At 35.7% G+C, this 12775-nt stretch overlaps 1 protein-coding gene across 2 annotated transcripts; it reads right to left on the reverse strand.

Moving 5' to 3' along the window:
• Nucleotides 1-747: 747 nt before the first annotated feature.
• LOC143228938 (uncharacterized) lies at nucleotides 748-9163 on the reverse strand. 2 transcript variants are annotated; one of them, XM_076460441.1, is made up of 3 exons: nucleotides 9026-9163; nucleotides 3477-3688; nucleotides 748-1173 (listed from the first exon to the last, which is right to left on the reverse strand). In XM_076460441.1, exons 1-3 carry the CDS (start codon nucleotides 9039-9041, stop codon nucleotides 931-933), a joined length of 471 nt encoding a protein of 156 aa, XP_076316556.1. In that variant the 5' UTR covers nucleotides 9042-9163; the 3' UTR covers nucleotides 748-930. The 2 variants fall into 2 exon arrangements, with proteins under 2 accessions (XP_076316556.1, XP_076316555.1); XM_076460440.1 differs by lacking the exon at nucleotides 9026-9163 and adding an exon at nucleotides 6343-6415.
• Nucleotides 9164-12775: the final 3612 nt, after the last annotated feature.

Raw genomic sequence — 12775 nt, forward strand, 5'->3', positions numbered from 1 at the left:
ATGCATACCAGGAGTTGTACCTCCCCCACTTTCATTTTAAATCACAAGGGATGGAACACATGTTTTGCTTATGAGGAGTTTAGTATACTTTTGGGTGTCCTGCCTCTACCTTAAAAGCAGCAAGATGGAGCTAACAATTGGTGTTTCAGATGACGCAGCAAGTGGTGAATACTACATTAGCACTTTGTTTAATTTTTCTGGAAAACAAAAACGAACAAAACGAGTCTGGTTACAGATTGGTGAGAGAAGTAAAAGTTGTGGTGGCAGTCTGACCCTCTCAGGGTTGGAATCTTGGTACATAAAAAGGTAAGAACTACAGTTCTTCGTAGGTAGAAGAGTAACCAGAAAATGGTAAGTAGTCTGGTATATCAGTCATTCTGAACAAAAATAACACGTCGACCAACGAAAGTTTAAGGAGTTACTGTATATCCAAGGAAGTTTGGTTATATAGTATTAGCAAAGTTAAATTTCGCATGGAAGTGAAAGTACAAGCAAGTATTTCACTCCAAAAATATTCGTTGGTAGATACGTCATACTTATGGCTACATGACGTCGATGCCAGTATAAGTGGAATTTCATTGTTACAGGTGCAGCATATATTAAAAATGGTAAATGCACTTACTCATCATATATTCGGAGCTCTGAAATTCAGATACTGGATAATTAAAGTTTAAGTGATTTATTTATTTTTAGAAAATAATTGATTACTACAGCTGTAAAAAAAAAAAAAAAACGTTTCAGTCGATATTAACCAATTTATACATACATTGTTTTTTATTCTTAAAATAATAAAAACAACAAGTAGTTAAAAAACTCGATTTAAAACAAGTTAAATGAAAGTCAGATAAAAAGTTAATGATTTCATAATCACTTATTTTATAAAAGTTTAACTATTAGCGTAAAAGAGGTTATATTAGTGTTGCTTAGAAATTAACATTTTACAACTAAAATCTCATAATATGGGTACGAAATCTCTTTGCCACTGTAAGAAATATACAGGACACCATGACTAGGATGAACTTTCCCAACGGTAAGAGTTTCTTCGTGCCAGGTTCTCCCTATATACAAGTGTTCGCCATCCGAAGTAATGCCCCCTTGAATTGCTCCTGCATGAATGCCTCCCTCCAAGGCAGGTTTCCACTCGAGAGTGGATCCACAGTTGTTTACCAGAACCTTTAAAATTAAAAAGTTTGTTTAGTGGCTTCACACTTGACATTTTAATCTAGAATGTTGCAGCTACCCACCTTTAACAAAAAGGTCGCAAAACAAGCTTGTTTGAATTTTAGTTTGGTTTGAATTTGGCGCAAAGCTACGCGAGGGCTATCTGCGTTTATCAGATATTCCTAATAATAAATTGCATATTACAATTATGAAAACACCTTAGAAATCTTTAAATTCCATCCCAAAATTTGAAAAGTTTATTTTGAGCCATCACTTTAACATGAAAGTATCATTAATATATTTTACAGTATGAAGCTAGGTTTAACTTCGTAATATTATGTACGTACTTTTCTAGGTATTAAGCTGAGAAATCCTTCACTTATTGACGGGGAGAATAGAAACCTCCTGACACTTCAAAATATCAGAGCATTAAGTTGGCGTTAACTTTTCACCATTTTCTTTGTTATGAAATCGGTAAAGCTTTTGTTTAAAAAGTAGTCTTACCAAATTGAGTAATTTAGTTACTAAGTTTTCTTTTCAAACCTACACCCTTGTGCAAATTAATTGAAACAAGACGGAAGATTTCAATTTTGTGCGTTTTATTTGAGAATCCAAAATACTCAAAATATTAATACATGATATGACCGCCTTTATTTTTCAGAAGATTATTAATCCGCTTTGGCATCGAGTCCACAAGTTGACTGCAATCTTTACTAATTTTTGGATCGAGGTACCACAACTCAATTATGGCCTCAATTAGCTTATCTTTCGTAGTACAGTCTTTCTTTACAAATCGCCCAAAGATTTTCAATAGGATTTAAGTCCTAAGAGTTTCCAGGCCAGTCCAGCACCTTTATTCGCGTTGTAATCATAAAAGTCTTCACAAGTTTCGATGTGTGGCACGGAGCCAGATCTTGCTGAAAAAATGCCAGATCCATCTGGAAATTTCTTTTTCAATTCTGGAACGACTCTTCACTGCAAAACTTCGATGTACTGTGGTTTTCGCATCATACCTTCTACAATATGCAAGCCTCTGACGCCATAGTAGCTGAAAAAGCCCGAAAACATCTTCTGCAAGGGATGTTTTACAAACTGATTGATGCGAGATTCTCGAAGTTTCTCACCTGGAGATCTGCGAACATGTAGACTTCTTTGACCCTGTACGAAGAAAGGAGTCTCGTCACTGAATAACACCTTCCTCCATTGTTCTTGAGTCCAGTTCTTGTATTTCAGACCCAATTGATATAGTTTTTCTTCATTGAATTGGTAAGAATTTGTTTGACTGGTCTCCTTGCCCTTCGACCGACATCAAGAAGCCTATGACGAATCGTTGAAGAGCTGACTTTTATTCCTTTGACCTCCAAAATCTCTTTATGGAGTCACTTGTCTTCCGTGAATCTTTCACACTCTCCCTAACCACGGCATTGTTTTCCTTTATCGGCCACGTCTTCCTTTACGTTTCGGACTGATAGATCCGGTACTCAACTTGACCTTAATCACACGGCTGTCGGTCGATAGGCTAATACCAACGTCCGCGATTTCCCTGCGAGTCATGCCGGTGTACTCGTGCAGTGTCACAATCTTTGTACGTTTTCTAGGAGTTACGTCCATTGTGTATGACGGCTGAAAGACGACCGATTAGCAGTAAAACAAACACTTATATTTGAGAAAATGAGTAACACAATTTCGAATGACATAATATTCCCTAAAATTTCGTCATATATCCCAAAAAACAGATCAACCGTACTGCAAAACACAGCTAATGACGCAATCTGTGTGAAAAAAAAATGACTTAAAGGAAATCAGCGGGTCCAGAGAGCTTACACAGGCCGCCATGCTGAAAGTATTGTAAAAAACGACCATTTGTTTCAATTAATTTGCACAAGGGTGTAGGTCTCCTAGTCCTTAGGTCAAGCATCCTCTACTTAGCGTCCGAGTTAAATATATTCGGATTATAGAATGAGACAATATAGGATGTTTCTATATTTAACGTTCACGGCAGGTACATTCTTATAAATTAAAACTTGAGCTTTAAATAGGCGAAAAGTTAATTCAATATTTTATGAAAGGCGCACGTGCACACAAATACATTAGGCCTATAAATTATTGTATATAAATAAAATGACAGTCTTAACTATGGGAAGGATTTAGCATAAAATTGGAGGGTGGGGGAAATTTCGCGTAAAGACTGCTTTATTGTACACCTCACCCCAGCAATCTGGGCTATGGCCTTAAAACTTACACAAGTAATAAAATCGTTCAGTGAACGATGTATCTATAATAAAATGCTCAGTACTTTAAGAAATAATCTTTACCTGGTAATTACGATAGGCGTATTCTCCTCCTCTCCAGGGTATATAAACACATCTGTGAGATGGAAGAAGTTTCCCTGGAATAATATTGCCTCTATGAGTAGCTCTGCCGATGTAAATAGTTTCTCCATAGTCTTCACCGCCCGGTACTGCCGTATCAGGCACGTACCCATCTTTGGCAAATTCCCATTCAATAGCAGGTTTGTATCGGGTAGCTGATAAAATATTTATTATTTAAATACTGGTGTTTAGATATTGGAGATGTCACCATAAGGAACTAACGTTTCGCTGCTGTATAAATAGGTTTGCTCATCTAGTTTTCGAAATGCAGTACAAAATCAAAAATAAAATCTAGTCTTCAGTAACTTCACGTGTCTAATATTTTTGGTATTTCTCTTAGCCATTAGAAAAAAAAAAAAAAAATTACTGGGATAATGCACAGGAGGAGAATAGAACAGAGAGGCTTTTGGAGAATTGAATTCAGGCAAAACGTTAAGAAAAACTTAGAATGTAGGCAGGCTAAAGGGAGGAATATGCAACCATTAGCATCACCAATCTTTAGATGAATCCAAGGTTTGGAAAGTTTATGATTTTGACTAATAATAATACCATATTGTTGTTAACTCTTTGATAAAACCGGTTTCCATTACCAAATAAACAGGTTATTATTGCAAAAGTTTTGAAAACAGGAACATAGTCATGAACCAGGAACCGTGGTTCCTAATAATAGGGATCGCAAGGGAGTTGCAAAGAATGAACAGTACGAACGTTCAGACAAACACCTGAAATATTAGCACACTAAGACTTACTAGTAATAGGTAAAGCTGTGCGTTCGTACACACAGAAATAAGAAAAACAAAATGATACGCATGTAACTTCTTCCTAGTCTACAGGAAAAAGGGTTAGGTATATTGCTTTTTTTTTTTTTTAAATAGTAAACAAGATACTAAGAAGGTAGTTAGGGGTAATGGATATTTGTTCTCCATCACAAACACACTGGCGCTTTCAGTTGTGGGGGAGTTGTGACGGTCAATCTCATTATTCGTTGGTGAAAGAATAACCCAAGAGTTAGCGGTGGGCGGTGATGACTATCTGCCTATCTTTAAATCCGTCACTGAAAATGATTAAATGTTCTGAAAAGTTAGTCACGCTAATCATTTGGCCACGCCAGGGCAGTTGTGTTGATAGACATTCTTTAAATCCTTTACAATATTCGGATTTCGTAACAAACGGCGAAAGTTACAATTTTAGTGTACAAGGTTATTGTAATAGAAACAAAGTCTCCAAACAAGTATTTAATTAGTTTTAAAATGACGTGTATACAGGAATAAAAGATTAGGTATTGACTTTGAAAACATATTCCGGTACAAACCACGAAACTCGCGACGTCCCCTCAGTTGTTAGTCGTCATACACAATTGTAATCAATAAACCCATCACTAGGCAAGAGAGGTCACCACTAGTATCACAAAATACAAGTTATTTTATTAAATGAGCTCATAAGTAAAATCATGAATTGTTGTATTTGATAGTATATAAAAACTAAAATAGCGAGCTATTGAAGTTCCTATGTTCCTGCCGCTATATAGTTGGGTAATTAACGACTGCTCTTAAACATGCAGGAAGTATCAGTAATTTCTTACCGTTCCACAATGGAGGACTTATTTTAGCGTTTCACTTCGAACGACACGTAATGCAGACTTGGGCTAAAAAAGCACCTTGGTCAGAAGTCAGATACTTATGGAATTCAGGCAAAATGTTTAAATTTTAAACCGCTGAACGATAGGAAGGCTGCCATAGAGATGCGTTCTTCAATTTAAACCAACTAAGTGGATGAATTGCAAATTTTAAAGCAGTCGGTGGACTCAGCAGATAGCCCGATGAGGCTCTGCTGTGAGAAATCACACACACACACACACACACACACGTAGTTAAGTGCCTGCACCTAAAAGTAGAGAAAGTCCAACCAAAATCACTTAAAACCTCGAGTCTTTTGATCGGTGTCATCGAGTCTTCATATAATAATGAAGAATGGTTAATGTAAAAACAGTGCAAGACTGCAAGCCTTAAGCTACGCAGATTCAGATGGTAACAACTTAAGTATTCAGTTACTGAACATAGCAATGATATATTACCAAGTAGCCCAAGGCTTCACTTTAACACAGAAAGGAAAGTTTGTTGAAGACGTATATATACAATCGGAGGAGATTTGTAGCTTACGTCATTCATAATAGATCCGTTTCAGCTGCAGGTACCTTGAAAGCAACATACAACACGTGTTTAGTCACAGATACATCTCTGCATAACTGTCACACACATGTGTGACGGATGCAGTATTTTAATGTAAAAACTCTTGCAATGTCCTTGAATAACTATCGTTTTATTAGACTTTCGCAGTTCTAACTGTGAAGTTAGACAATACAATCCAAGTTAACCGTACGAGAAGTTCACGAAATAACTATTTAGCAATTTTAAAGTTTTAGTGCAAAGAATCACAAACAATGGGTTACCTGCGAAAATATTTGCCACATATGTCGAGCCTTGAATTTTAGTGTTAAGGTTTTAAGATACCGCTAACCCAGCATGGGGCGATAGTCGCATAAAAAGCCATTCTCATCCATGCATCGTTATATTAAATATGAAGACAAGTTACGTTCTAATATAAAGAAACAAAAACAACACAAGAGAAAAAGTTAGTGTTGCATTAGAACACAGTATTAAATTGAAATATTGTATGAATGATAAAAACAGTAATTGGCAGATCATTGTTCGTATGATGATAGTTATTTTGACTTCTTTTGATTTCGCAAGTAAATACAATATTATTAAGCACGTGACAGATAACGTAAGGCCAAAATAAATGCGCTCACCTACTAAGAAAACTGAACTGAAATTTCGGCACCCAACGTCATAATTTATACAAGTCATTAAACTATAATTTTACAACCGCTCTACTCGAGAACGAGTAGAGAGACTGTTAAGTGTATTTGGTAACTACGAACAAATTTAAATACGACTACCTTTAAAAGATTTCACTTAAATTCTTCAGTGCGTCTGGAATGACATTTTGTATTGTTTTGACTTAAGGTTTTGGGGAAGTCCCAATAGCTGCCAATGTAAGTGGTGGGTTTGAGTCCTCTTAAGTCACAAAGGGGATTTAATTTCTTTCCACCATATACACGAGTGCAAGATATTTAACTTGAAATTCAAAACATTTACTTCATGTATCTACACTTTTAAAAAACAGCAGCAAGAAACCTGATCGAAAAAAAACAAACAGGAAATTACGTAAACTATGGTGCAAGAGATGAGCGGAAGTTACTTTTGACCTAAAGTATAACAAATACCACAATCTATACAAAAGAAACAATTTCACTTAGGAAAACCAGAAGTCTAGGCGATAAAGGTCAAAACAGCCTTTATTTTCCAGGGGACAGACTCATGTGCAGTGTTAACTCTCCTGTAAAAAGTGCGACGTTATAGGTTAACTGAGGTATACAACATTACGTTACTTTCGTGTGGAAGAAAGTAAACGTAGGGAAAGGGCACCCTCCCCCCATTTGTTAAATCGGGAGTTTAACACCAACTTTATATCCTGCAGGATTAATTTAAAAAAAATTATATACATTTACTTTATAGCAAGAGGAGATATGCACTTTGCCATAATGAACATAGCGTTAAGATTTATACTTTAGTTTGCGCGAACCGTTTGTTTTATTAGGTCATAATATAAAATAGTGTCTGTATGATAAAATAAAAACTTGCATTTGAGTGTAGGAGATTTGTGCTTGTTTTGTTTGAGTTAGTGTACAGGGAAGCCTAGATGGATAGAAATAGCCTTTGTTCTTTAAGTGTTGTTGTAAAGACGTGGTTGAGAAACACACTAAGCTGACTGGGTTTAGTTACACTTTTTTTACTAAAGTTACCACTTCGATAATAAGAGTTCTTCAACGAAGATTCTGAGGTTGTGACGTCATATACACTGTAATGTGAATGACAAGTCGAACAACCAGTACTCTGAAACTAAAGCGTACATGGATTCACGTAAAATTTATAGTTGAACGTACAAAATCTAGTAAATAGCGATCGTTTGGTGCACCTAACCCTAACTGTTTAACAAGTACACACGTAGAGTTTGTTTCGACCATTCCAAAGAACCATTTATTTTATATTACACGTTTTGTTTGTTCCATCTCTTTGCTTTTAAAAACGAGTTTTAGTTAAGAAACCACATCCCATATAATTAACAAATAGCAAAAAGTGTAGAAAAACTTTACACTTGTTCGCCAAACTTTCTCTTGTGAGGGGAGTCAAAGATATTACCTTTCTATAGTTAAAACTTTCTAAAATACCTCTCACCACTAAGTTTAGTTAGTAGTTCCTACACATACTATTGGACAAACCAACATTTAGATATAATGCTAGTTTTATTTGAAGTGGTGGTTGTTCGAAAGCAAGGTTAACAATTATCGGCTATTATAGAGCCGATATTGCAAAACAAGACTGCATGGTTAAACTGACATTTGAATATTTATCTGTACATAAGGCATAGTTTTATACCAAAGATATTTAAGAGAGAAGTTATAATGTTTTTTTTTGTTGTTGTTTTTTTTTGGGGGGGAAGTAGACGATTAAATAAATACAAATAAAATTTCCACATTATAACGAACACAAAGTTAACATAATTAACATAATTCGGAAAACCGCTAAGCAAAACAGATATTTAACAACGCAGAACAATTGCAGTGTTAAAGGTTTGTCACGGGTCAAAGCTATTCCGTAGCAGTGATAAGGGCAATAAGTGGTACGTTACGCGGGTAAATTCCTATATTTTAATCAAAAAGACAAACGTGAGGAATACCGAAAATTAAAAAAAAAAGACGACATTTCCGTTAAATATACACGCATGAAAACGTATTACTTAGTACGAGCCAAGAAATATTCTATAGTTGTTGGGTGTAGCCAATACCGATACCGCTCTTACCAATACTCGAACGGTCTACTGGAATGTTGTTACGCTTTAAGTTATATCCTGCAATGAGCTTCCCGAATACGAGTTTTAAAAAGAAGTTTAAGACCTTTATGCTGGATTTCAAGTGAACTTGTGTACAATTACTATTAAATAAAAGTTTCACGTAGAAACTACGTTCTAAACTAACAAACACTTTATACTACGGGTATGGTAGTTTACTTGAAACTTAAATTCAGCGATTATTAGTATTATTGCTTCATGTAATATAGCTTTAACTTTAAGCTAAAGTATTAGTTTTTTTATTTACAAAAGTTGTAGCTACGAAATAAGAGGTGCATAACTACTGAAGTAGGATTTCTGTTTTAATTTAAAAAACAACCACAATACCACAAAATCCGCATAGCAGTTAGATAGAACATATTACTTCGAAGTTTTCCGGCTATAGAGCTTACCTCTCTATACATATACTTCCTATTCAGAAGGTTTATAATACAACAAATATAATTACACAACAAAACTAATACACAAAATACAACCACATTAAAACACAAATTCCATTCAAACGTAAGAGAATTACTTACTTCCACAGTATGCCATATCACTAGAAAGTTCTGAAAATAGTAGAGAAAATCATATCCAAGTCAACACTTATATGCAATATGTGGGCGTGATTGAAAAGTGTAAGGGGGATTGGTTTTACCTTTTATTTATTTATTTATTACAACAGTTCACATGTGATTTTTATTTCTGATATACTATTTGTATAAGCTAGTATTTTAAATGTTTCAGGGAAGCAGTATAGCGAGGTTTGTGGGTGTTTTTTTTGTTTGTTTTAGGCTACGACATTGGTTTATTTTATATCAATCTACATCAAAAATACATAATTTGTTCTCGTAATATATATGTGCACGCTTAACAAAGGGAAGAACGCCTTCTGTATTTCCGTTTAATATGTCGAAAAAAAACTTATAAAACTAATAAATATATCTACGAATTGATGATTAGAACAAACGTATGATTGCACCATAGCAGTGAAAAGAAAATCGTAAATCCAACGAATCTTGTTTTAACTTACTAAATCTACCTCCACCTGGGAATAACTGACAGTGCCTCGTCTGTTGATTCATATTAGTATGAATTTTTCATAGTCACGCCATTATAGTGATGTCATATACAGATTACATATTGGCACATGATGTAGTCGCTCGACACGGTTATGGTTGGAACGAAGAGGGGGGAATGTGTTTTTGTTAATTTCGCGCAAAGCTACTCGAGGGCTATCTGCGCTAGCCGTCCCTAATTTAGCAGTGTAAGACTAGAGGGAAGGCAGCTAGTCATCACCACCCACCGTCAACTCTTGAGCTACTCTTTTACCAACGAATAGTAGAATTGACCGTCACATTATAACGCCATCACGGCTGAAAGGGCGAGCATGTTTGGTGCGACCGGGATTCGAACTTGCGACCATCAGATTACGAATCGAATGCCTTAACCCACCTGGCCATGCGGGGCCGAGGGGGGAATGTTCGAAATTAATGTAACAATGTTATGCTCATAAATCTAAGATATACATATTCTGTCCAAAGAGTACTATAAAAAAAGGACAGTACAGTTAACCTGTTGACTGCCAAGTATTTCTGCTGCCACAGCAACTCCGAACCAAGTTCGAAATACAACTCTAATGCTTCTTCAATTTGTAACCTTTTTCGTGACGCCATTTTGAATCGAAAGTGAAACAATATGTACGTAGGTCAAATGCATGCATAGTGCTGACATCTAGCGTTGAAACTAGGTATTATTGAGAACGACTTAACTCGTCCGTAGCACTGTGTTACCGATCAGCTTGGACGAGTTATCTCGTCTACGAAACTGAACAGGTTAAACACATGTTTATTGTGTCATTGTTGACAGTAGCATTAGAAATCTTCCTGAACTTTGTTTCACTTTTTGCAGTTTATTTTCATTGCTTATTTTATACATTGTACATCATTTCTGATCTCAGCCCTTTTCACTTGTTACGCTATCTGTAGCCAAGTAACTTATGTTACTCCTTCTTTTACTTTCATCTTTTAACAAATGGTGAGTAGTATTTCGAGATTCACATTTCTTTCCTACTATTGTAACTTTTTTTACCACCTCTAGCCCCGTCCCCGAAGACCAATAATACTAAAATTCAGGTTTCAATATCCGTGATTGGCACAGCATAAATAGTCGAATATGTAGCTTTACGCTTAACTACAAACAAAATCCCAACCCTTGTGGCTCGACACGGCCAGGCAGTTAGGGCATTGGACTAGTAATCTGAGGATCGTGGGTTCGAATCCCCGTCACACCAAACATGCTCGACCTTTCAGCCGTGGGGGCGTTATAATGTGACGGTCAATCCACTATTCGTTGTTAAAAGTGTAGCCCAAGAGGTGGCGGTGGGTGGTGATGACTAGTTGCCTTCTCTCTAGTCTTACACTGCTAGATTAGAGATGGCTAGCGCAGATAGCCCTCGTGTAGCTTTGCGCGAATTTCAAAATAAACCCAGCCCAATACTTGTCATAAAACAATATATACTGACTCAGAAATAAAAAGGCACCATTATTATGACAGGTGACTTGCGAGTTTTAAACTGTTCATGACGACAGAATACATTTAACATTTATTTAACCAACCATGCGAGAGGAAGAAAAGGAAGAACATGGTTGTGAGACGCGTGTTTCCGGTATGTAGTTTGGTCACGTTATGTATGTGAATTTCAATATAATATATACTAACTCATGCCATAAACATTCCACGTACAGTTTAAAATTTCCGACAAACTAAGATAATATTTGTTAAAAAAAAGAAAGGAAAAGTGTTAATAATTGCGAATAACATTTTACTTATTCACTGGTGTCTGTTTGTTTCTTGTACGAATTTATAATTGTCCCCTGCAGCAGATTGCCTAAACCTGCGTTTTTCGGATACTTGAAAACTTTTCTGTTGAACGTCAGTGAGCTCTTGGTGTCTACAAAAAACCTGCAAACCATCCAAACTAGCAAGCTAATAACGTTGATTCTGTATCCCCTCTTTATTGATAATGGAACGATCAATTGATGTCGTTGACAGCAGCAGTGTGTGACGTTTGAGCCTGTTCAATATGTGTTAGATTATATTAGTCTAAGATGGAGAGTTAACATTATGTCTCTTTTTGTTAATATTTCTCGAGAAATATGGACGTCTTTCATATCACGAGTATATTTCTTAGTTTAATTGTATTTGTTTTTAACGCGTAATTGCTGATGCTCATTGAAACAATCCAACAGTAACTTGCTTTAAAACAGTGATGGATCAATAAAAAATGTGCGGTTAACTCAATAGTTCATAGCGTATATCGAGTACAATCGTCTAGTGGGCCATTTACTGTTCTCCTTTGTCATTCCAAGTGTTATTTCAAAATGATAAAAGACTGACTGACTTGGAAATGGAGACATTTCTTTTTATGTCTATTGGCAGAAATTGTTGGGTTTGCAAGTAATGGATGGATCAATAGAATAGACTGCTCAGGTTTGCCAAGTAGCCATGAGGAAATTTTCTGCTGGATGCCACCGTTTCTTGTCGTTTTACTGAATGCAAGAAAAGAATGTTTCGAAATCAGCATTTTTTTTTGGCAGTTGGGATTTTATAAGTAGTGTCGAAGGATGATATTCATTTCAAATCAGTTTATCCGACATTGTACAATAGCTGTAGTTATTTTTGAATTAAGCACTAAGCTACACAACGGGCTATCTGTGCTCTGCCCACCACGGGTATCGAAACCCGGTTTTTAGCGTTGTAGTTCCGCAGACATACCGCTGAGCCACTGGGGAACGTTGTGCAATAGAATATGCACGTATAAAATAACAACAAGAAAATTATATATACATATATAAACTAAACAAAAATATATACTAGGACACGTTTTTGTCTTTATGAGTTTTATCTGTTCATGATTCTAACTTCAAAATATTTCTTTCAAGAAGTTAGTGGAAAAAGTTCTGCTTTTTTTATATATAACATTGACCATTTAGCACGTATGTATAGTGACAGATCGATGTTGATATGGATATTAAATTTTAGGAATTGCGAAAAAAATTCTTTTATTGCACTCTATAAAAGAATAATTTTGTTACATATTTTTTTCTATAATTAACCACACATACAGGAATTTAGTTGCTATGAGTAAATTTAATATTTCCTGTAGAATAAAAAGCATTGAATTTATACACTTCTACCAGATTTGTTAAATGATTTGGTTAGTGGGAAGACTTTATTCGGTTTGGTTTGAATTTCGCGCAAAGCTGTACGAAGACTATCTGCGCTAG

Source organism: Tachypleus tridentatus, chromosome 10 (genome assembly GCF_004210375.1).
Source record: "Tachypleus tridentatus isolate NWPU-2018 chromosome 10, ASM421037v1, whole genome shotgun sequence".
Classification (NCBI taxonomy): domain Eukaryota; kingdom Metazoa; phylum Arthropoda; class Merostomata; order Xiphosura; family Limulidae; genus Tachypleus; species Tachypleus tridentatus.